This window comes from Ursus maritimus, unplaced genomic scaffold (assembly GCF_017311325.1).
Source record: "Ursus maritimus isolate PB19 unplaced genomic scaffold, ASM1731132v1 scaffold_14, whole genome shotgun sequence".
Classification (NCBI taxonomy): domain Eukaryota; kingdom Metazoa; phylum Chordata; class Mammalia; order Carnivora; family Ursidae; genus Ursus; species Ursus maritimus.
In genome coordinates, this window is record NW_024423786.1 from 59,540,872 (window position 1) to 59,564,029 (window position 23,158).

Genomic DNA, 23,158 nt, shown 5'->3' on the forward strand with positions numbered 1-23,158 from the left:
CCCTGGACAGAGGCCGCCGAGCACTACTCCTGTGTCTTTGATCACATCGCTGTGCCAGCCTCGCTTGTCCAGCCTGGAGTCTTACGCTGCTACTGTCCTGGTATGGGGGTGGGGAGCAGTCAGGGGAGGGGCTGGCTCACGGGCAGGTGAGCCCTGTGTTCCCCCAACGTGCAGATGAGTCTGCGTGTATGTGTCAGAAGGTCTAGGCTCTGGTGTAAGCAGTCTAGTCCTCAGCTGACTGGTGGCCTTGGAGAAGTCTGCTTTCTCGGGCCTGTGGCCTCCCTGCCTGGGAGTTCAGGCATTTGACCCAGTGGGCCTCCACTGTCCATCCAGGCCCTCTGGCTGGTTGAAGTCAGTCTCTGGTTCCAATCCAGGGAGCTCTCGGGAGCATGAGAAGAGAGACCAACATGTCTTGGACTAAAGGAAATAGCCTCCTAGACCTGGGCTGTCCGGTAAGGTAGCCATTAGCCACATGGGCCCGTGGAAATTCATTAGAATGAAATCAAATGTAAGATTCAGCACTTCTCTCACAGTAAGCATGTGTGGAGAGTTCAGTGGTCACATGTGGCTTCGTGCTACCGTGCTGGACGGTGCAGATCCAGGCTGTTTCCGTCACTGAAGCAAGCTCTGTTGGACAGCATGGTCTAGAGGTCATTGCCAAGGCTCACTTCTGCCCTTCTGCCACCGCCTCTGCTCCTTACCCTACACCCAGCAGTCAGTGCTGCTCTGGGACCGCAGGGACCAGCAGAGTGACAGGGTGACAGACTTGCTGCCCCATCTGACAGCCTGTCCCGTGGTGCATGAAAGGCCAGGGGAGACCAGGGAAGCTGGGTGCTGGGATTCGTCAGCCTGTAGTCTGGGGACCGGGGCCTGGTGGTTTCGTCCCCGAGGCCATAGACATGGAGAGCCTGGCACACAGCTCTCACTGTACCCTGCTGGTGAGCAGCTGCCTCTCCTTCCCTGACCTCAGTCACAGGCCCGTGACCTCTGCACCCGGACCTGGGGGGTCAGGCTGCTTCATGAGCAGAGGTATCTGCGAAGCCTCGGCTACCGGGCCTGGGTGCTGACTAACACGGCCGCAGGGTCTGCAATCCCAGCCCGGAGTAGGTATTCAGTTCTTGAATGAATGGAATCCCACCCCAAGAGGCCGCACAGCCACGTCAGCCAGGGGCCTCCCAGCCTCCAGCAAGGGCGCAGCGGAGCCAGCTGTGAAACGGTCGTGTGGCTCTCACGGGGTGGCGGGGGAGGGCAGAGGAGGAGCTGGGGAGAGAGCCCATGTCGCTGACCCTGCCCCCCCCAGCCCATGAAGTGGGGCTGGTGTCTTTGCAGGTGGCGGGGCGGGAGGGGCCCCGCTCGCCTCTGTGCTCTTTGAGTATCGAGCCCGCCGGTTCCTGTCACTGCCTAGTACTCAGCTCGACTGGTTGTCACTGGACGGTGAGTTCCCTGTGTTGGGCCCAACATTTGAGTGGGACGCGCTCCTAGAGCCCCCAGGACTCAGGCGGCCGCTGCCCCACCCCCGATTCTCCACCCTTTCCCAGCTCTTGCTTTGTGGGTCAGGTCTAAAGGCAGCAGCGACTGTCCTTCACGTCCTCTCCCCTAGAAATCTTGGCGCCGTCTTTGTCTCAGCTCTTGGCCTGTCTCTCTGTCCCAAAGGTGGGATGTAGGCAGGCATGGCCAGGGGTCGGGAGCAGGGACAGGGTCTGGAGTGGTGTACGTGGGGTGTACGTGGGGTGTACGTGGGGTGTGTCCTGATGCCCGTATTTCAATTTCCTTGCTGTTTTTTCCTCTATTTTTGGGGATAGGTGTTTCCAGTAAGAAATTTGGGAGTAACAGAGAAACATAAAGTAGAAAATTGACCGTATCACTCCTCAGGGATACTTGCCTTTAATACACTGTGACACACTTCCCTATACAAACAGACACATGCGCACACGTATGTGTATTAAATCGAAAAGTGTGTGTTCCCTCCCTGCTGGTCCCTCCCATGGCTCCGAGCTCCGTGTCCCTGCGGCCCCTGCGTCCGACTCAGGGTCCCCTCCTCCTCCATAGAGGGACTGCTTTCCCTCAGGGGCGCTTGCCCCCTGCTGTCTCACCGTGGGGGGGCCTCCCAAAGCCCTGCCCCACCTCCCCCGGGCGCCTCCTCCCTCCCCATGCTTCCTGGTGCCAGAGGTTGCCCTGGGCCTCGAGCCGCGTCTTCACTTGCCCCTCTCCTTCCTGTTGCTTGTCAGGCATGCCTCCCCACTCGCTCGCCTGTCCCTTCTCTCGCCTCCTTCACCTCGTTGCTCCTTCTGCTCATTGTCCGCCCCCCTCGCCACCATCAGCTCTAGACCCTGAGCCCCTCTGTCCTGGTGTCTCAAGCGGGACACCCACCACCTCCACCCTGTTCCGTGCCTGTTTTCCCGTGGCTCGGATCCCCGCCCGCCTCCCCTCCTTGTCCTCGTGTGATCTCAGGAGGGGACAGAGAGAGCTTGGTGTGTGTGTGTGTGCGTTCTTGTGCACAGGGTGGGGGGAGGAAGAGGAGGAGTGGACACCGCGATCCGTCTTTGTCACCTTCCAGCCCCGCCATCCTCTTTGTGGACAGCTGCGGGGGGCCGGGAGGAGGGGGTGGTGCTTTTTAAATCACAGCCCCTGAGCTCTTTTGGGCAGTGGATAACAGAGAGGAGGGGCCCTGGGTCCTTCAGCCCCAGCATGGGGGACAGAGGTAGCGTTTGGGGCAAAGAGAACGGACGGAGGGCTCACCTAGAGAGCTGTGCGTGTGCGTGCGTGAGTGCCCGTGTAAGCGATCTGGGGCAGCTCGGGGCCGCACGCTGGAATCCCTGCCACGTCTGTGTCTTGAAGGACGTGGTTTTGGTTCCGGATTCTGCTCCCAGGTCGGGGGGTAGTGTTAAAAGCCCTGGTTTAAGGACTGCGTCCTGGGTGGGCCGTATTTAGAGTGAGGGGTCAAGGGGTGTTGTTTTGGGAAAGAGGAAAGAGTGGGACGCTGCGTCTTCACCTCCCAGGTGGCGGCCCAGGTCCAGTCGTGGTGTTGGGGGCATCGCCCAGAGCCCGCCCGCCGCTCAGCCTCCCGTACCTCTTCCCCCTCAGACAACCAGTTCCGAATGTCCATTCTGGAGCGGCTGGAGCAGATGGAGAAGCGGATGGCTGACATGGCAGCCGCCGGGCAGGCTCCCTGCCGCAGTCCGGACGCGCCTCCAATCCAGGTACCTCCGCGAGGAGGGAGGTCTGGGTGGGGAGCCGTGGAGGGTCTCCCTGGAGAACTTGGCTCTGCTGTGGGACTCTCCCGTCCCTCCTGTCCCCAGTCTCCTCCTCCCTGATGTCACCCTGAGGCAGGAGTGGCTATTCTGGGCACCCTCTTGGCATGACAGGCTTCAGACTATTTCTGATCTGAAGCGGGGGTGGGGGGTGGGGGGTGAAGGCGAGGGTGGGGGAGGGGATGGGGAGCCTGGGGGCCTGGCACTCGTGGGCCCGGGTCTCTGAGGATGTGGGTGGGGAGAGGACTCTGGGCCACCTGTGGGCATGGTGCTGAGCGGAGCCATCTGAAGACGCACATGGGCAAGGCCCTGTGAGGTCCGGCTGTTGGAGCAGCTGGGAGAAGTGAGCCGTGGGAGTGGGGGACGCCCAGGAGCCCGAGCTGGGAGCGCTGACGGCCCACAGAGGTCTGGGTGGGGGGAACCTGGAGGGGGAGGCGTGGGGAGAGGACAGATGGGGGTGGCCAGACGCTCAGGTCCCTGCATGAGGGGGTCTGTTCCACAGGACGAAGGCCAGGGGCCCGGCTTTGAGGCACGGGTGGTGGTCTTGGTAGAGAGCATGATCCCACGCTCCACCTGGAGGGGTCCTGAACGCCTGGCGCATGGAAGCCCCTTCCGGGGAATGAGCCTTCTGCACCTGGCCGCCGCCCAGGGCTACGCGCGCCTCATCGAGACCCTGAGCCAGTGGCGGTGAGCAGGACCTCGGGGAGGGGCCACCAGTGCCAGGGGACTAAGGAGGGCCCAGAGGACCTGGAGCCCTGCCAGGAGGGAGCTGTGGTCACTGTGGGAAGATGGGCTGGGAAAGGACTTGCGGTTGGGGAATTTTAACACCCCCCGACTTGTGACGCTGATTTTCCAAGCTCCTCACGCTTTGAGAGCCTCACTCCACTGACCTTAGGGCTTCTAGACAGTATGCTCCCCAGCCCCTTCAATTCTGATGCTCCCATGTTACCTGTCTTTACCCTGATGGGGCTCCGGTGTCCCTGTCCCACATCCTCCAGGAGCGTGGGCACTGGGAGCTTGGACTTAGAGCAAGAGGCGGACCCGCTCAACGTGGACCATTTCTCTTGCACCCCTCTGGTGAGCGCGCGCGGGGCAGCCGGGGGGCTGGGCGTGCTGCCTGGGGAGGTCTGTAAGGGATGCAGGGAGGGGCGCCAGGCCTCACCTCCCGCTCCCCACCATCTCGCAGATGTGGGCCTGTGCCCTGGGCCACCTGGAAGCCGCTGTGCTCCTCTTCCGCTGGAACAGACAGGCGCTGAGCATTCCCGACTCTCTGGGCCGGCTGCCCCTGTCTGTGGCGCACTCCCGGGGTCACGTGCGCCTTGCCCGCTGCCTCGAGGAACTGCAGAGACAGGAGGCTTCAGCCGAACCCCCACTCGCCCTGTCGCCACCGTCCTCCAGCCCCGACACTGGTGAGGGTCGTCCCCAGTCTAAGAGGAGGCTGTGGGTGGGAGGAGGAGGGACGGCCAGGGTCCCCGCTACCCTGGCCTCCCCCTCACCTCACAGGGCTGAGCAGCGTGTCCTCACCCTCGGAGCTGTCGGACGGCACCTTCTCTGTCACGTCGGCCTACTCCAGTGCCCCAGACGGCAGCCCTCCACCTGCGCCTCTGCCAGCCTCCGAGATGGCCATGGAGGAGATTGTCCCAGGCCCGCTCTCCGCAGGTGCCCCCGAGGCCCCCCTATTCCTCATGGACTGTGATGCCGCCAACCCCCACGGGCCAGCCCCCTCACCGCCTCCTCTCCCACCAGCCCCAGAAGGTGGGGCTGCTGTGGAGGAAGCAGATAGCCCACCGGCTGTGGATGTGATCCCGGTACGCCGCCCGTGGCTGGAGCTGCGAGGGGGACAGGGGCTCAGACACGGATCATCCCTGAGGCAGAAGCAGTCTGGCTTTGGTTTGGGAAGAAGGCGCCAGTTACCCTTGTTTTGGGGATGGGCACGGGAGCCCTTTGCTTAGCTGCTGTCAGAGCTGGTGACTCGGAAATCATGAGGCATCAGAGGTTAAAAATCCTGGGGAGCAGCCTCAGCTGGAGCTAGGTTGTAGGGGTTCCCCGCTGATCCGTGAACACAGGATTCTCAGGGACACCAGGCAGAGTGATGGGGGTGAGCAGCAGGGAGGCCGGCACAGGGTAACAGCGAGGAGTCTCGGGGCACAGCAGCGCACTGCTCTGCTCAAACCCGGGACAAGCCTGCCTCAGAGAGGCCATCGGACTCACTGGGCAGCACACAAGTCCAGACAGCTTCAAGAACAGCACAGAGTACCGCACTGCGTGTGGCAGGCGCGGAGTACTGCGGGCGTCGCCGGCGAAGCCAGTCCACAGGGGGTTGTGGAGGGGGCCTTGAGGGCGCTGGGGGTGCGGGCCTGGCCAATCCTGCGGGGAGGACGTTCTGGTTGGTGGCCGCGGGCAGGCCCCAAGTGGGCAGTCACCCTGGAAGGGCAAGTGCTCGATTAGCTCAGTTTCTGAATCTCCGTCTGGAGCCCGTCCTTCTGTCCTGTTTTCCACGGTGTCTCCACACAGAGGGCTGTGCGCCCCCATGGGAGCCCAGGGGGTGTGCATGCAAGAACCTGAGAGTGGGGAGCAGGGATGGCCATCCGCAAGGCCCCAGGGCCTGGTGAGGGGAGTGACAGGACAGGAAGCGCACGCTGGCTACAGCTCTGGCAGGGCGGGAACACCTGGCAGTCGGGGCGGCTTGGGACTTGGCAGCTTCTCCTTCGTGCAGGTGGACATGATCTCACTGGCCAAGCAAATCATCGAAGCCACACCAGAGCGGATTAAACGAGAGGACTTTGTGGGCCTGCCCGAGGCCGGAGCGCCCATGAGGGAGCGGACGGGGGCCCTGGGGCTCAGTGAGACCATGTCCTGGCTGGCCAGCTACCTGGAGAACGTGGACCATTTCCCCAGCTCAGCCCCTCCCAGGTGACCAGCTCAGGACAGAGCATCCAGACACGGCAACGGCAGATGGGAGCAGGGAAGGAGTCTTTCCCATAGCCAGAGCTTCACTGCGGCTCAGGCCCCAGGGCCTTTGGGAAAAGGATAATGTCTGGGGAGCTCCCAAGTCCCTCTCCATGCTCTGTCGCTGGGCAGAAGAGGAGGGATTTCAGATACCCCGTGACCTCCCTTCTCCCTGTTCCCCTACAGCGAACTGCCCTTTGAGCGTGGGCGCCTGGCTGTCCCTCCAGCACCGTCCTGGGCAGAGTTTCTGTCTGCCTCTGCCAGTGGCAAGATGGAGAGTGACTTCGCCCTGCTGACGCTGTCGGATCACGAGCAGCGGGAACTGTACGAGGCAGCTCGCGTCATCCAGACGGCCTTCCGAAAGTACAAGGTCAGAGCGCTGGGGGTCCCCGGGCATGAATGACACCAGCCCCAGCCTTGCGGGGGAGATTATGGGCTCCCGGCAAACCGAAGGACAGGTCAGCTGTCCGTCAGGCAGGCCCCTGGGTGCTGAGTTCCTTCTCTTGCCCCAGGGCCGGAGGCTGAAGGAGCAGCAGGAGGTGGCCGCGGCTGTGATCCAGCGCTGCTACCGCAAGTACAAGCAGGTGAGAGCCCGGACTCTAAAAGGTGCACGCACACACGCACCCCTACCCCCACTCTGCCCCGAGCATCCAGAGTGCTGCCGAAGCCCTAATTGCCCTTCTCTTTCCACAAGCTGACCTGGATTGCGCTTAAGGTATTAGGCATGAGGTCTGGGTGTGAGGTTGTCCGTGATGATTCAGCCTTTCCATGAGCGTGTGGATTAAAGACTTGCACCAGTTGAACCTGGGGGTGACCCGCAGGGGTTCAGGTCTCTGTCCCTCCAGTTCAGCCCCTGTCCCCCCCCCCCATGTCTGCAGTTTGCACTCTATAAGAAGATGACCCAGGCGGCCATCCTGATCCAGAGCAAGTTCCGAAGCTACTATGAACAGAAGCGGTTTCAGCAGAGCCGCCGGGCGGCTGTGCTCATCCAGCAGCACTACCGCTCCTACCGCCGCCGACCCGGGCCTCCCCACCGGCCCACGGGCAGCCTGCCCACCCGCAGCAAGTACGGCCGCCTGCAGCCCTCCGTGCCCAGTCCCTGCCTCCCTCCTGGGTGGGTGGGTGGGTGGGGGGTGCTGAGAGCAGCATCCTGCCCCTGCCACTCCCTGCTGGGCCCCGGGGGCTGGCCCAGCATCCTGCCCCTGCCTCTCCCTGTTGGGTCCTGGGGGCTGGCCCAGCATCCTGCCCCTGCCTCTCCCTGCTGGGTCCCGGGGGCTGGCCCAGCATCCTGCACCTGCCTCTACCTGCTGGGTCCCAGGGCTGAGGGCAAGGGCGCTGGTGTGCCACAGACCCTCATCCTTTCCTCTTCCACCAGAGGCTCCTTTCTCACCAAGAAGCAGGACCAGGCAGCCCGGAAGATCATGAGATTCCTGCGGCGCTGCCGACACAGGTGCTCCCTTCTCTGGCTGGGTCCCCCTGGGCACCTCCACACCCCCATCCCACCGTCCCTGTGGCCTCATCTGCTGGTCTCCTGACTCTTTCCCCGTCTCTCTGCAGGATGAGGGAACTGAAGCAGAACCAGGAGCTGGAAGGGCTCCCCCAGCCCGGACTGGCCACCTGACCTGCGCCCCGCCTTCCTCACCGCCCTGGGGGCCGCTTCTGGCAGTCTTAACAGGGAGAGGGCTCTCCGGGGGAGGGGAGCCCCCTGTCGGCAGCTGTCCCCCTCCGCCCTACCCCACCTCAACCCCCTGGGTCGCGCCTCCCCCTTTCGGGCCCCCCTCCGGCCCCCCAAACCCGCGACCCCACCTCCCTGCATCTTCCGCCGTGACCTCCGGAGCCCTGCCTGCCCCTTCTCCACGGCTCCCTCTCTGCCTGCACCCGCCTCGATCCTTCCTGACTTGCCTTATTTATTTGTTGGACGCGTCTCTGAATGTATCCGCCTCGGTCCCACCTCCGCCGCGCGCCCCTCGTGTCGCAGGGCCGACCGCGCCCCCACCCGACTCCGCATGTTGGCGTGTGTCCCCTCCCTCTGCGGCGCGCCTCCCCCGTCGCCCGCCGGCGGCCCGCAGTGCCAGGGCCGGAGGGGCTGTGCGGGAGCGCGCGCCGCGGAGTCCGCCCCGTCCCCCCGTCCCCCGAGGGGAGGGGGCCTGTACATACTGTAACATACAGAGTATAGTGAAGAATCTATTTAAGGCGCCGCGGGGAGGGCTGCACGGCGCGGCGGGGGCCCCCCGGCCGGCTCCACGAGCACTTTCTACTTGTGCATGGGCTTGGTTTCTACGAGTTGCCATTAAACATCGCTGCACCAGCCAGCCTCCGGCCTCTGTCTGCGCGGGGCGGGCGGGCGGGCGGGGCCGCGGGCGGCGGCGGGCGGGGCGGGCGCAGAGCTTTCCGCCTCCGACGTGTTTCCGGCCTTAAAGGCATTTCGCCCTTCCCTTTAAGACGCGCCGCCCCTTCTCAGTCACTCCCAAGATGGCGGACCTACTGGGCTCCATCCTGAGCTCCATGGAGAAGCCACCCAGCCTCGGGGACCAGGAGTCTCGGCGCAAGGCCCGAGGTGAGGACCCCAAATCCACAATCGCCTTTCTTCGTCCGGTTCTCAGGACCGCACTCTTGCCCCTTCGGACGATGCCGCCTCCTCAACCTTGAAAGACCCCCTCACAGGCCCCTACAGAGACCCCCAGAGTCCCTAAAAGGGCTGCCGGTCCGCCCGCTGTTCTTAGCGGCCGGTGATTGGCTGCCTGGAGCCCAGCGCCAGCCTCCCGCCTCTTTCCTACTGGCCTTCCGCAGTCCTTGTTTCCCATTCGCCGGCGGGCCCGCCCGTCCGCCGCTGTCGTGCCCTGATTGGCTGGCTGCCTCCAGCCCCTTGGCGTTCCTCGCTCCCCCGGCCCCCGCGTCTGGGCCCGCCAGCACGTCGGAATGGGGCGTGTCCGGCTCACGATTCTCCGCACCCCATCCGCATTCCGATTGGCTCCAGGGCTCGCCCATCCGCAATCCCTTCGCTCCCATTGGTCCCCTCCATTTCGGGTTCTGCCTACGACGTCTGGTGCGACCTTCCTCGGGCGCACCCCACCCTCGGCGCCTCCGATTGGTGGCCGCGCCCGCTGGGTGGCCTGCGCCCCTCCTACCTGCTTTCCCCGGTCCCTTCCGTGTCCCCACCGCCCTTCCCTCGTGGGCAGCCGCCCACTTCCCTGCTGCCGGCGGGCCGCGCTGCTGATTGGAGGCACCAGGGCACCCCGGCCGTCCGATTGGCCGCCGTCCCCCCTCCCGGTTCCCCGGCAGCCGTCCGCGGGCGGGCGGGCTCAGGTCCCTGCGCGGGGCCGGGGCGGAGCGGGGCGGCTGGCCGGGCGCCTCCGGAGCGGCCTGCACTAAGTGTCGAGCGGGGGCTGGGGGCCGCGCCCATCGTCAGGGAGCCCGCAGTCTGGGCCTCGCACGGAATGATCACACCCAAGTTTGACAGCCCCCTTGGTACGCCCGCGAAAGGAATTGTCAGGGGTTCTGACCCGCCCTGCAGGGGGCTGACGGGGGGCCCTTCAGCCAGAGGAGAGCCACCTGCCCCTTTGGACAGAGATGTGTGTTCGAGACTTCCCGGGAGGGGGCCAACACGTGGGAGCTGGGCGTTAGCGGCGGGGCTGGACCAGGAAGCTGAAGTTCAGGGTTCAGTCACTTGCCTGAGGTCACAGGGTTACTAAGTGGTAAGGTTTGAAACCCGCCTGTGATTGGTAAGCCTGCACTCTTTTTGTTGTTGTTGTTGTTCTTTATTTTTGGCTTACGTTCTTGACCTCCATCTCTCGCCACCTGCTCAGATGCAGAGGGGAGATTCACAGACCAGTTAGAGAACAGTCAGTGGTCAAGATAAGATGCACGGATGGTAAAGCCCCTAAGATCAGACAGAGGAGAGCCCCAAGCTGTCCCGCCCCAGGCTATGGAGAATAACTGGATAGGAGGTGAACAGGGTCCCTGCCTGCTAGCAGCTCCCAGTCTGTAGGGCAGACAAATAAGGAGTTACACCGTGTTGGTTCTCAGCACTTGGCTAGAGTGAGTATGTGAACCCAAAGTGCTTGGGCCCCAGGGGAGGCAGTGAGCAACTCTGACTCATGGTGGGTCCCAGTTTGCAAGAGGAGGAACCACAGGTGCAAAGGCGTGGAGTGGTTAGGAAAATGGGAAGCGGTCCAGTGCATCTGGAGGACCCTGATCTGTGCACGTGGGCCAGCAAGACGGGGGATTCGAAGTGGCCGGACAGAGGGGAAGGGGTGCTAAGACCCGAGCTGGGGGAGCATCTTTGCACCTCACCTTGGACACTTGCAGTCCCAAAGGAGCAGGGTGTCAGACTAGTCACTTCAGCGCCCTCCTGTCCGTGGAAGTGAGAAGTGGGGGTGTTACAGAATATAGGAAGTTAAATAATTTCCCCTTTCCTGTGTAGACAGTGACCGTAAGCTCTTGGAGGCCAGGGCCGAATCTGTTCTCAGCTCCCCAGCGGTCCCAGGTCTCTGTGCGTTGTGGGCATGAAATAAATGCCTGTGAATCGGACTCCCCGGTGGGGCTGGGAAATGGGGCCAAGCATGGCTCTACTTGTCACTCCCACTAAAGTGTGAGCTGTTGAAGGGCAAAGCTCCGTGTCTGTGTCTGCCACAGGGCCTAGCACAGTGCCGTGCACAGAGTACGCATGCACAGACGCGTGGGGAGCAGGTACTAACCCTGCTCTCCCAGTGGAGGCCTCTCCCGGGGTACACCAGGCCTCGAGTGAAGCCTTACAGACTCTCCCCACCCCTGCCTCCAGCCCCGGCCTCATGCTGCCGTTTCTCACCCTCAGAGCAGGCTGCCCGTCTGAAGAAACTGCAGGAGCAAGAGAAACAACAGAAAGTGGAGTTTCGGAAAAGGGTGAGCCCACTGGAGGTGGCAAAGGCAGCCTCAGGAAGGACTTCCAATGAGTTAGAGTTGGAAGGTTGAGGACCCAGGTTTTCCCAGAAGTCTCCAGTGAGAAGCCTGGAGGCCCGTGGCATGGAGGCTGGGGAAAGTATTGGGGGTAGGGCCCGCTGGCCCGGCTCGGGAGAGGGGTATTGGGGTGGGGCAGTCACCTCATGTCTTCCTCTTCTGTCTCCCAAGATGGAGAAAGAGGTGTCAGATTTCATCCAAGACAGTGGGCAGATCAAGAAAAAGTTTCAGCCGATGAACAAGATAGAGAGGAGCATCCTGTGAGTGTCTCTGGGCTGGGGAGGCGTGAGCGGGCCAGCGGGGGACCCCCGAGAAGGGGTGCTGGGCCCCTGGCGGCCCTACATACTCCCCCCCCCTCCCCTGGCCTCCCTTCCCAGACACGATGTGGTGGAAGTGGCCGGCCTGACGTCCTTCTCCTTCGGGGAAGATGACGAGTGTCGCTACGTCATGATCTTCAAAAAGGTGAAAGGCCCAAGCCCCCTGCCCTCCTCTCTCCTTTCCAGCCTCCGTCCCCCCCCACGGGAGAGAGGCCTGGACGAAACACGTGTGTGGAGCCTCGACCCCATGGTGCCTTTATCCCCAGGAGTTTGCGCCGTCCGATGAAGAGCTGGACTCGTACCGTCGTGGCGAGGAGTGGGACCCCCAGAAGGCCGAGGAGAAACGGAAGCTGAAGGTGAGCTCCGCCCGGCAGCCCACCCCCGGGAGGGGTTGGGGACAGGCCCCTGAGCGCTGACGCCTCGCCTCTGCACCCCTAGGAGCTGGCCCAGCGGCAGGAGGAGGAGGCGGCCCAGCAGGGCCCTGTGGTAGTGAGCCCCGCTAGCGACTACAAGGACAAGTACAGCCACCTCATTGGCAAGGGGGCAGCCAAGGACGCGGCCCACATGCTGCAGGCCAACAAGACCTATGGCTGTGGTGAGGCCCCGGTGGGGGCGGGCCGGGGGGTGGGGGGCGCTGTGATGCAGGGCTCCTAGGCCCTCCCCACACTCCTCTCCCCACCCCCACCCCCACTCCCCCCATGCAGTGCCCGTGGCCAACAAGAGGGACACACGCTCCATCGAAGAAGCCATGAATGAGATCCGGGCCAAGAAGCGCCTGCGGCAGAGCGGGGAAGAGTGTCCGCCTACCTCCTAGGGCCGCGGCTCCCCGGGGCAGGGCAGGGGGCAGGGGTGGGGACAGGCTGCTGCTACTAGAACCCATCCTGGAGCCCCACCTCCGCATCACCTCCCTACGGCCGTCACTCAGGCGGGGGGGCCGGTGTTTGACGCGTCACCGTTGGCGCCTGGGTATGTGTGTGTGCGCGTGCGTGTGTGCTCGTGGGTGCGTGTGTACGGATGCACAGGTGGGTATTTAATGTGTATTATTCTCCTTTCTCCTTGGAATTTTCTTCCCCGTGGGGCTGGGATGACTTTACATTCAATAAACACTGTTTCACCCAATGTCTCGGTTGGTTTGTGTAGAGAAAGGTGGGTCCCGGGGAGGAAGAGAAGAGAATTTTAGGGCGAACGGTGTACAATGTTTGTTGGCGCCGGCCGAGGATGGCCAGATCCTGGCCCTTTCCTGGGGTTGATAGGAGACAGCATTTAAAGAGTACACTTGCCAGAGACACGCGGCCCAGTCTGGGCTCCTGGGCTCCTAGTAAGGGAGACTTTCTCTGTGCCTGTTTCCTCACATGGAAAATGGGGAGAAAACAGTGACTCCCCGATGGCACTGGTTCACAGGTGACACAGGTCAGTACGTCACGTCTACAAGGGTTCCGGATCCTGGAGGCTTCGTGAGCACGACCACTTGGATTCGGACCCGCAGTGCGCCCCGCGGATAGATCTGAGGGAGCCTCCCCTCACAGGGCGCTCAGACCCCTGGCCCCAGCCCTGCTTCCCCCAGCCTCTTTCCGAAGTGTGAACCCGTCCCTCCCCTTCCACCGTGTCCCAGCAGGTCACCCATGTGTTCCTCCCTTCCTGCCCCCACCTGCCGTCTTGCCCAGCCCAGAGACCGGCATCCCCTCCGTCCCACCAGGGAGCACACCACTGTCTTGCTTGCCACCAGTGTTTATTTCCCCCGGGAAGGGCTCGAAGGCCTAGATGGGTCCTGTGGGGTCTTGGGGCCTCCAGCTTCTCACTTGGCCTTCGGGTTACGGAACTTGCGTCCAGCAAAGACAGCCTTGTCCCCGAGAGCCTCCTCGATCCTAGGAAACAGGCAAAGTCAGAGCTGTGCCTTCCAACCCAACAGCCCCGGGCTCCCCACATCCGGGCCCCCTGAACCCCCTGTACCTCATGAGCTGGTTGTACTTGGCCAGGCGCTCTGAGCGGCAGGGGGCACCAGTCTTGATCTGGGGAGGAAAGGGGAGTTCCCAGGTTGCACGAGGCTGGAGGTGGGAGCTGCCTGCGGCAGCACCCAACTCCAGCAGGAATCCAGGGACCCCAAGAAGACCTGGTCACACTTGGGAGCCGTGAGTACCTGTCCCGTGCAGAGCCCCACGACGAGGTCAGCGATGAATGTATCCTCAGTCTCCCCGGAGCGGTGGCTCACCATCACCCCCCAGCCGTTCGACTGAGCCAGTTTGCAGCTGGGCAGAGAGGACACTCGATAAGGTCAGCCGGGGCCTCAGAGGGAAAGCCCAGGGCTGGGTGGGGCTTTTCCCTTCGGTTTGGGGGAGCGGGGTCTCTGCAGGGAGGGGAATGCTAAGTTCTTTGGGAAGCAGGAGAGAAGGGGAGAGTCTTGATTCCGAACGGGGGCTCCTGAGATGCTGGTGGGAAGGAAGGGCAGAAGGTGGGAGAGAGGAACCGCGTGGGGTAGAGGTGGGGCACGGCAGGGTCACCGGGGCAAAGCTCTGGGGTCAGGAGGGTGGGGATGCGGCAGGAGCCAGGGGAAGTCAGCCGTGGCTGGACGGGCAGAGCTGGGGCGGAGGGAGGCCAGGAGACACTCACGCCTGGATGGACTCGGTCACGGAGCCAATCTGGTTGACCTTCAACAACAGGCAGTTGCAGGCCTTCTTCTCGACGGCCTGGGCTATCCTCTTGGGGTTGGTGACCGTGAGGTCATCCCCCACGATCTGGATGTTAACCCCCGAGAGGAATGAGGTCCAGGTGGCCCAGTCATCCTGGTCAAAGGGGTCCTCGATGGAGACCACTGGAGGGGGTGGGGCAGGAGCCGGGTTAAAGGTCAGAGGGGCCTCACGGGGCGGCAGGCCAGCAGAGTCCGGATGGGGATTTCGGCGGGGCTAAGGATGGTGAGGGCCTCAGCAGTGGCAGCAGAGGCGCCCAGGTCACTGAGTTGGGCCGCTGCCGGGGTCTTGGGCGACAGAACAGCTGGGGGTCTCACCAGGATAGTTCTTGATGAAGTTCTTGTACAGTTCCCCCAGCTTCTCCCCAGTGATGTGCCGTGAGGGGTCATCGGGGGACTTGAAGTCGAGGTCGTACTTCCCGTTGCGATAGAACTCGGACGCCGCCACGTCCATGCCAATCACCACCTTGTCCGGGTAGCCGGCCGCCTGGATGGCCGTCTTCAGCAGCTCCAGGGCTGGGGGAGGGGCAACAGAGGACCTGAGGCTCCAGGGCACGCAGGCTCTGCAGCCCCTCCTCCGGGAGGACGCAGGGGGGCTCTGCCCCTCAGAGTGTTCATACTGACCCTCGTTGTTCTCCAGGATGTTGGGTGCAAAGCCGCCCTCGTCACCCACGTTGGTGGCATCCTTCCCGTACTTGGCCTTGATGACCCCCTTGAGGTGGTGGTAGACCTCGGCACCGATGCGCATGGCTTCCTTGAAGGAGCTGGCTCCCACAGGCAGGATCATGAACTCCTGCATGGCCAGCTTGTTCCCAGCATGGGAGCCCCCATTGATCACGTTGAAGGCCTGGCAGGGGAGGCAGAGTGGGAGGGCGGCTTAGACCGGGGCCTGCTTGGAGGGTCCAGGTGGAATCCCGGCTTCCCGAATTACCAGTGGGAGGGTCTAGAGTGAGTACTTTGACTCCTCAGTCCCTCCTTGTTTCTATAAGACGGGGACACCACTGCTGACCCGCAGCACCTTATGCTAAAATCCGCGTGCCTGGTCTGTGACACCCCCGGGTGCCGCCGCGGTACTGGCGGCAGGCCAGGCCCTGCTCCAAGAGCCTTCCTAGGGCCTGTTAACTCACGTGCTGCTCCCAGCACCCCGCTCAGCTAAGTACTGTTATCACCCCCATTCTACAGACAAGGAAACGGAGGCAGGGAGCGGTTGCGCAAACCTAAGATTGCAGGATAGCAGACAGGCAGAGCCGGCTGTCTGCCGAGCTCCCACTCGAACACAGCCTGCCCCGCGAGGTAACAGTAAGTGCTTACGTTACTACTGACACAAAAAGGGTCTCGGGAAAACAGGGACTTGGGTTTGATAAGGACTGAAGGAGATACAAAGAGAAGCCAGATCTTGGCCACAGAGCAGCTCTCGATCTGACTCGGGGGCTAGGGTACAGGGCAGAACGAGCTGCCGCGGTTATTCCTGGTCCTCGCGCTGGAATGTGAGGGGACTCGGGGGGTTACTCAAGGGAAGGCAGCGGAGAGGCTGAAGGGGAGGTTTGGATTGTGGGAAAGAGGGAGGGGCCGGGCCGCGGCTGGAGACTGTCCATTTCAGGAAACCGTTTCTTTGGAGCTGGGTCTGGAAGGTGGACTTTCCAGGGGCCGCTGAGGCCCTGCTCACTGGGTGGGGCAGCTCAGTCACTGTGGCATGTGGCAAGGGCGGCTGCACTCACAGGGACCGGGAGGACCAAGTCCGGGTTCCCGGCGAGGTCTGCGATGTGCCGGTAGAGCGGGACCCCCTTCTCCGCTGCGCCAGCCTTGCACACGGCAAGGGAGACGCCCAGGATGGCATTGGCCCCAAACTTGGCTAGAGAAGGCAAGCACAAAGAAAGGGTGAGGGCTTCTCCCCCAGGCTTTGGGGTCACCCCAGGAAGCATCTGGAATGCCAGACCACAGGGCATGAAGGGTGTGCTAACAGTGGTCTCCCCCAGGAGCCCCCGCCCCAGGGGAATGTGTCAGCTTCACAGCCTGGCCAGGCCTGGCCGAGGGCAGGCACCAGGAAATGCCTGTGGAATGAATACAAATCCAGCCAGCCACGGTGTGCCCCAAACTGTGGGACACAGAAGTAATCCTAACCAGAGCTCCATCCCGGGGTCCCTCCCACTCTTGCCACATCCCATCCCTTCCCCTAGCCTTCCACTCACACTTATTCTCAGTCCCATCCAGCTCGATCATAAATTTGTCAACTTTTTCTTGATCCACAACGCTTAGTTTCTGGAAGGAGAGGTTGGGGGGGGGGCAGAGGTCACATTTCTCGGGAGTCAGGGCATGTGTGGACGAAGTGCAGGTATTGGGGGAGATGGGCTGGAGGGGCCAAGCAGGGCCTCTCCCAGGCGTGAGCTGCTGGGGGTGAGGCGGCAGGGGCATAGGGGCAGGGAGGGAGCTCCCTCTTGCCTTTTCCAGCAGAGCGGGGCCTAGGGTCTTGTTGATGTGTTCCACGGCCTTGAGGACCCCTAGAGAGGCAGGGGTGGGTGGGTGTGTTCAGAACTCTGATTCAATCAGGCCTCCTCCTGCGGACCCTGGTTCCTCGAGAGTATTGGGTTCCAGTCCTCTACGCCCCAGGAGGATGCTGCGTACCCAGGTCCTGACCCCACCCGCACACGCAGGCTCCTCCGGGGACGTCTTCCCTCACCTTTCCCCAGGTAGCGGGATTTGTCTCCATCTCTCAGTTCCAGGGCCTCATAGATACCCGTGGACGCTCCGCTGGGCACAGCTGCTCGGAATCGGCCTGGGCGGATGGAATGGGAATGTCACAGAGTCTCCTGCACTCCCCAAAGGGCAGAAGTGTGCTCTCTGAGCCCAGGGCCAGGGGCCAGTGCAGAGGGAGACTCCTGCTTCTCCGGACCAGGGAGGCAGGCTGGAAGAGGAAGGCCTGGGAAGAACTCTGGCGAAGGGGATCCCAGAGAAAGGAGAGGCACAACTGGGGTGGGGGGCAAAGACCCAGTGGGCTGGGGTCTTCCAAGATGAAGCAACTCCAGGGGCCTGTGTTACCCTTGGCCGTGTGCAGGTCCACCTCTACCGTGGGGTTGCCCCTGGAGTCCAGGATTTCCCGGGCAAAGATCTTCTGCATGGCCATGGCTGCAAGACAGGAAGTGTGATTGAGTGCGGACAGTTGATCCCTGAAGGAACCCGAAATCCCTTGCCCTTTAAGAGTCTTCCCCACCCCAAGAAGGCAGGTGCGGGAGCTAAAAATATCCCACAAAAAGGTCACAGACCAAAGAGTCTGGCGCAGCCCCCTCCCCCACTCAGAACAGCTCCTATTCCACCCCCATCCTAAGGATCCAGGGGCCTCTCCTTTAACTGCACCTTGTGCACAGCTCCCTGGACCCCCGTGGCCCGCAGACTCGCACTGAGGCCTTCTCCCTCACCCTTCTGCTCGGGCGCTCAGTTCTCCATGGCTTGCTGGCCCTCAGAACCTCTCCTGCTATTCCGCTTCTCCTGTTCCTGCTCCTCAGTCTCCTCCGAATCCGTGGAGACCCCCCAATTCCCCACCCGGCTCGAACTCTCACTCCCCTTCTCCATCCACGTCTGCCTGCCCCTCTTCACGGTCTGGTTCCCTGCCTTGGGTACCCCCCAGCCTGCTTGCCCCAACCCTTCCGCGTCTTTCTCAAGCACTCCCAGTTCTGGGAGGAAGAAAACGCTGACAGCTCCCCCACTTTGTCCAAACCAGGACCACCCTCACCCTTCACCACCCCCACCCTCTGGGACTGGAGAATTCACCAGACCTGGGATGTCTTCGCTAGGGGTTCGGGGTGAGCTCCGAGTCTAGGTGGCAGCTGGGACAGTGTCAGCTCAACCCCTCTCAAGCTGGGCATTTATCCCCTAGCCACCCTGTGCCCCAGCCAGCCCCGCCTCTCTCCCTCTCCATCCTCCCCCTCCACACTGGGCTGCCAGCCAAGTGCCCACTACAGCCGAAAGCAGCAGACTTTGGCCCTGGGCACCTGCCCCCTTCCCAAAGGTCAGTGACTACACCTCCTTCCTCTCTGTCCCCCAATAAACGCCCCTACTTTTAATTCCAGCTCTGGGGAGGGGCAGGGGAGGGCCTGCAGATTGGGGGGTCTCTCCCTTTGCCAGGATTATATTCCCCTTTTGCAAAGGTTAAAGAGGGACCAGTGCCCTTTAGCAAAGGCCAGGGGTAACCTGAGCCCTGCAGGGCTGGGGAGGGGGCCTGGAAGAGGGGCTGCAGGATTGACATCCACACATGCTCGGCTCACTTGGCAGGCGCCTGGCTGCCTCTGCCCTCAGTCGGAGGAGGGGCCGGGGTCCCGGGCAAGCTCTGAGGTCTCAAATCGAAACCCCCACTCGGAAGGCGAGAGGGTCTCACCTCTCAGGGTCCTCATGGTGGCCTCTCTGGGCCCCACCCTCCCCGCCCCGGGCCAGCAAGGGGGTGGGGGAGGGGGCAGGGAGCCGAATTTAGACGGGCCCTCAGACTTGGCATGGCTCCCTACTGATAGCGCTGGGCCAGCACTTGTCGCCCAGAGTGCCGAGCGGCAGCCGGGAGCCCCTTTCCCGGCCGACCGCGGGCGCCTCGGGGCGCGGCCCCGGCCCGCCACCGGACTAGGCTCCTCAGCACGGCGCAAAATGAATGACTGGGGGCGGGGGTGGCCCCTGCGCGCGTCTGAGCGCAGCGCGGCGGGGCGGCGGGTCTGGGGGGGCCGCGCCCCGACCTCCGCCGCAGCCCCGGCCCGGACACGCGGGCACCTCGAGGCTCGTCCCCTCCCCCGCCCCGTCGCCGGCTCCGGCCGCGCCCTCCGGACTTTTCCACCCCGGGGTCGGGATGCGGCGGGTCAGACGTCAGGAGCCGAAGGGCGAGGAGCGCTGCCACGTGCCCCAGCGCGGCCGCGCCCGAGCGACCCGGTGACTCAGCCGCGCGGCTGTCGAGGAACGGGCTCGGGGGGCGTCGGAGGCTGGGGGCGGCCGCCGGGCTCCGCGCCCTGAGGGCCGGCGGGGCGCCCCTCCCCCAGGACCGGAAGCGGCCCAGCCCCGCGGCGGCCGGGCGGCTGCACCTGGGCGACCGCGGGGGACCCTGCCCGCCCGCGGGGGACCCTGCCCGCCCCTTCCAACACCGGGCGGCGGGCGAGCGCGGCGCGCACCACTTCTTAGTATAAGTTTTACCGAAAAGAAGAAGGAACCCGAGGGGCTTGAGCGGGAGGGGACTTTCCCCTTCCTGGAAAAGTTGCAAATCTTGCAAGCCCCCGGTATTCTTCCGCCCGGAAAAGTAGTCCCGCCCCAGTCTCCCGCGCCCAGTGACCTCTGGCGCGCCGGGCCAAGGGGCACGGCCGGTGACCCGAACTGCTGGCGGGGTGTGTGGGTGGGTGGGGGGGACGCCGGGCGGGGTCGGGACGTGGGGCGGAGGTCTGCCCGCGGGGCTGGAGCCGATCCGGCTTGTGCCCCTCGGGCAGATACTGGGGACACGAGTGTCCCCCGGTGGGCGCCTTCAACTCTGAAGACACCTCCCCCTGGGCTCCCGCATTTCTCCACTGAATAAAACGGCGGGGGAGCAGCGGGCCCGCGCGCGCCGCGCCCCCGCCCCTTCCGCCCGGCGGGAGACACGTCCCCGGCCCGCCCGCCTCCGCGGGGGGTCCCGCCGCGCGCGCCCCGCGCGCCCGCGCAGCCGGCCGCCGGCAACCGCCTCCGCGCTCCTCCCGCCCGGCCCGGCGCAGGCGCGGGCGCACGCGCCGCCGCCGCCGCTCCTGCCCTTCGGCGGAGGTGGGGGAAGGGGGAGCCGTTCCGTTTAACCCTGAGTGCCCCGCACCCTCCTCGATTGGCTCCGCTCACGGCTCGCCAATTCTTCTTCCTTTCACTTTCCTTCCTCCCTCGGGCTCGCTCCCTTCCCCGACACCGAAGTCTCATTGACATTCAAGGCGAAGCGGAGCGAGCCCTGACCCTAACTTCCCGCAGCCGCCGCCGCCCCCCATCCTTTTACAGAGCTTTCCACCCAACTCTGCAAATTTTGCAATAGGGGGAGGGATTTTTAAAATTGCCTTTGCAAAGTTCGGTATCTGGGCAGGCGAGGGGGGAGGGAGGGAACGGGGAGCAGGCCCCGCCCCTTTGCAAATAAAAATCTAGGGGGGGGGGAGGAGCAGGAAGTGGCGGTGCGAGGGCTGCTGCACAGCTAGCAGAGCCGCGGTCCGGACGGCAGCGCGTGCCCCGAGCTCTCCGCCTCCCCCCGCCCGCCAGCCCGAGGCCCCCGAGCCCAGCCCGCGGCCCCAGCAGCAGCGCCGAGAGCAGCCCCAGTAGCAGCGCCATGGCCGGGTGGAACGCCTACATCGACAACCTCATGGCGGACGGGACCTGTCAGGACGCGGCCATCGTGGGCTATAAGGACTCGCCCTCCGTCTGGGCCGCCGTCCCCGGGAAAACCTTCGTCAACATCACGGTACTGCGAAGCCCGCGCGCCCCAGGGCGCCGGCCGGTTCGGACGCGGAGAGGGAGGGACTCGGGTGGGGGCGGGCGCGGTCTGGGGAGGGCGGCGAAAGGCCGCGACCGGGTCCTCGCCCTGCAGGCGGCGCGGATGGCGGCCGCACGTGAGCGGGCCCCCTGCTGCCCCCAAGACCCGCGCCCCGGGGCGGCGGCGCCCATCCCTCCCGCCGCCCCGCTCCCCGCGACGGGGCGTTACATCCGGGGCACAGGGCGGGGAGGGGCGCGCCGCCCGGTGCGGAGGCCCACTTCCGCCTCGTCCAGGGCGGGGCGGGCACGCGCGGCGGGCTCGGCCGGGCACGGGCACCGGGCGGGCGCAGGGGGGACCCTCGGCCTCGCTTCCGGCGGCCGGCTCGCGCCCCGCCACCATTGTTCCTGCTCTCGGCTGCGGGAGGCAGCCCCGGTCGTCCGGGGCTCCCCGCCCTCCCGGCTCCGTTAGAGAGGGCGAGGCCGCCCCACGCCCCCCCGGGTCGGCACGCTGTGCGCCCCGCATTCCTGGGAGGCCCGTCCCGGAAGTCCCCTCGCCCTCCCTTCCCGCCATCCGGCGGGGCCCGGAGCGGGGGAACTTTGTGAGAAGTTGTGGGGCAGCGCGAGTGCAGGAATGAGGGATGACTGCCGCTGTCCCCATCACCACCTCCCCTGTCCGCACTGCCCGGAAGTGGGGAGGGGGAGCGGAAGTTCGGGAGGGGGGGAAGGGGATTTCCGGGCGGGAGGGGACCGGATGTGGGGGTTTGGGGTGTTAGGGGGAGGGGGAGAGAGGTTCCCTAGGGTATCTAGACGTGAGGGCTGGGTGGCCGGCTCTGGCCCCGCGCCCCCTTCCCAAGTTTTCCAATTTCCCCGGAAAGCCCCCAGGGATCTGCTTCCTCCTCTCGGGGCGCAGCTACCTGGACCCAGATCGTAAGTCACTTGGAGACCCAGGCGTCCGGGCCCCTAACAACTCCTGCAGATCCTTTGACCAAATAAGGGCAAAGTTGCTTCTCCTGCTTCGCCCGCCCCCTCCCTTCCCCTCTTCGCTTCTGCTTTTCCTGAAGGAGAGTGGTGTGCATCCAAAGGCTCCCCATTCCATGCCACGCCACTCTCCTCCCTGCCTTTTGGCTCCCTTTATTTCTTGGGTTTGCTTTCCCTAGTAAATGAGACCGAAGTGTCCAGACGAACATGGAGTCCCTTTCTATGACCATTATCTAGGTTTGAGGACCGTGATCTTGTGCCCAATCTTTCAGCAAGTCCCCTTAAGAGTTTCTCAATCCCCATAGCTGTGCCCGCAGCAGACGACATACACCCCTTCTCGGGGGAGGTGTGGAGGGCAGGTGGGTCCTTGAAGCAGGCGGGAGCCTCGGTGTACTAACTTTGATGGCTGCTCCGTTCCCCTTCCAGCCAGCTGAGGTTGGTGTCCTGGTTGGCAAAGACCGGTCCAGTTTTTTCGTGAACGGCCTGACACTTGGGGGCCAGAAATGTTCTGTTATCCGGGACTCACTGCTGCAGGACGGGGAGTTTACCATGGATCTTCGTACCAAGAGCACCGGTGGCGCTCCCACTTTCAACATCACTGTCACCATGACTGCCAAGAGTGAGTTTCCGACTCTTAACCTTCTCTCCAGCTCTGAGATCCCTCGTGCACCTCCCGTTAGTCTTTTGGGTTCTTTCCGTGTGTGGTTCCCCAGTAGAGGCGGTCACAGCCGCCTGCTGGATGCTGGGGCTCTGCATAATTCCTCCAGTTCTCGGTTCCTCCTCTCGTGACACAAAGAGCTCGAACTGTATTACCTCTTAAGTTCCTTCCTGTCCCTGAGCCTTTTCAGAGGGGAAACCCTATTTTCTTGGGAGAGGTGGACTGGTGGTCAGAAGTTGGCACTCGGCTCTGTCTTTTGAACTCTTTTGTTAAAATGTGGGGTGGCAGGCTCCACCATGGTTCCTTCTATCCTGAATCGCAGTCACCAGTCGGCCAGCCTTTGGGCCCTCAATTTTAGTGTAGCCCTCTCCAGCTTGAAGCTTGATTTCCCCCTCTTGAAAAGCCCTATTGTTTCAGAGTGACTGACAGCCTGCCTGTGTGGTGGAGGGGGGGAGAGGAGGTTGGGTTACAGCCCCCAGGGCTGGACAGCTGCTCAGCAGCTGGCAGGGGGTGGAATTGTGACACCTGGGTCCTAGCCTCCTTTCTCTTTCCTCCAGCGCTAGTCCTGCTGATGGGCAAAGAAGGTGTCCACGGTGGTATGATCAACAAGAAATGTTATGAAATGGCCTCCCACCTGCGGCGTTCCCAGTACTGACCTCGTCCGTCCCTTCCCCCCACCACTCCCCACGGCTTTTGCACCCCTCTCCTTCCCAGACACACACGTACACCATTTTTATTTTTTGGGCCATTACCCCACACCCCTTATTGCTGCCAAAACCACATGGGCTGGGGGCTGGGGCTGGATGGACAGACACCTCCCCCTACCCAAACCCCTCCTGTGTGTGGTTGGAAAACTTTTTTGTTTTTTGGGTTTTTTTTTTTCTGAATAAAAAAGATTCTACTAACAAGGTGCTGTGTGGTTTGGCCTGGGTGTCAGGATGGACAGTCCCTG

The 23,158-nt window shown here is 63.5% G+C and overlaps 4 protein-coding genes and 1 long non-coding RNA gene across 11 annotated transcripts in view; 3 read left to right on the top strand and 2 right to left on the bottom strand.

Annotated features, from left to right (window-relative positions):
* CAMTA2 (calmodulin binding transcription activator 2) overlaps positions 1-8,633 on the top strand; it is a 17,311-nt gene extending 8,678 nt beyond the window's left edge. For 3 of the 4 annotated variants that reach the window (XM_040629869.1, XM_040629870.1, XM_040629871.1), the window contains 11 exons: positions 3,085-3,200; positions 3,754-3,938; positions 4,250-4,328; positions 4,438-4,660; positions 4,755-5,059; positions 5,968-6,164; positions 6,387-6,570; positions 6,713-6,784; positions 7,079-7,266; positions 7,576-7,650; positions 7,758-8,508. In XM_040629869.1, coding sequence (XP_040485803.1) covers positions 3,085-3,200; positions 3,754-3,938; positions 4,250-4,328; positions 4,438-4,660; positions 4,755-5,059; positions 5,968-6,164; positions 6,387-6,570; positions 6,713-6,784; positions 7,079-7,266; positions 7,576-7,650; positions 7,758-7,821 — 1,688 coding nt within the window. In that variant the 3' untranslated portion in view covers positions 7,822-8,508. Of the gene's footprint in view, positions 1-3,084; positions 3,201-3,753; positions 3,939-4,249; positions 4,329-4,437; positions 4,661-4,754; positions 5,060-5,967; positions 6,165-6,386; positions 6,571-6,712; positions 6,785-7,078; positions 7,267-7,575; positions 7,651-7,757 lie in introns of all 4 variants that reach the window. The other variant, XM_040629872.1, reaches the window with a different exon arrangement.
* LOC121102605 lies at positions 5,074-8,484 on the bottom strand. Its single transcript, XR_005834726.1, has 3 exons — positions 8,358-8,484; positions 6,900-7,004; positions 5,074-5,675 (listed from the first exon to the last, which is right to left on the bottom strand). It is a non-coding gene; the product is annotated as an uncharacterized LOC121102605 (long non-coding RNA).
* SPAG7 (sperm associated antigen 7) lies at positions 8,604-12,571 on the top strand. The gene is made up of 7 exons (XM_040629880.1): positions 8,604-8,757; positions 11,014-11,081; positions 11,307-11,395; positions 11,513-11,597; positions 11,719-11,808; positions 11,891-12,047; positions 12,157-12,571. The coding sequence occupies exons 1-7, from the start codon at positions 8,673-8,675 to the stop codon at positions 12,264-12,266; spliced, it is 684 nt and encodes a 227-aa protein (XP_040485814.1). The 5' UTR covers positions 8,604-8,672; the 3' UTR covers positions 12,267-12,571.
* A 593-nt stretch (positions 12,572-13,164) lies between these two features.
* ENO3 (enolase 3) lies at positions 13,165-20,100 on the bottom strand. Of its 4 annotated transcripts, none has more exons than XM_040629875.1 (12): positions 19,959-20,100; positions 17,172-17,258; positions 16,813-16,908; positions 16,575-16,633; positions 16,325-16,394; positions 15,854-15,987; positions 14,760-14,982; positions 14,454-14,651; positions 14,060-14,261; positions 13,590-13,698; positions 13,403-13,461; positions 13,165-13,317 (listed from the first exon to the last, which is right to left on the bottom strand). In XM_040629875.1, the coding sequence occupies exons 2-12, from the start codon at positions 17,254-17,256 to the stop codon at positions 13,248-13,250; spliced, it is 1,305 nt and encodes a 434-aa protein (XP_040485809.1). In that variant the 5' UTR covers positions 17,257-17,258; positions 19,959-20,100; the 3' UTR covers positions 13,165-13,247. The 4 variants fall into 4 exon arrangements, with proteins under 4 accessions (XP_040485809.1, XP_040485807.1, XP_040485808.1 ...); XM_040629873.1 differs by having other exon boundaries at positions 19,936-20,100; XM_040629874.1 differs by lacking the exon at positions 19,959-20,100 and adding an exon at positions 19,296-19,429.
* A 181-nt stretch (positions 20,101-20,281) lies between these two features.
* PFN1 (profilin 1) lies at positions 20,282-23,114 on the top strand. Its single transcript, XM_040629881.1, has 3 exons — positions 20,282-20,559; positions 21,975-22,167; positions 22,764-23,114. Exons 1-3 carry the CDS (start codon positions 20,428-20,430, stop codon positions 22,859-22,861), a joined length of 423 nt encoding a protein of 140 aa, XP_040485815.1. The 5' UTR covers positions 20,282-20,427; the 3' UTR covers positions 22,862-23,114.
* The last annotated feature ends 44 nt before the right edge of the window (positions 23,115-23,158 follow it).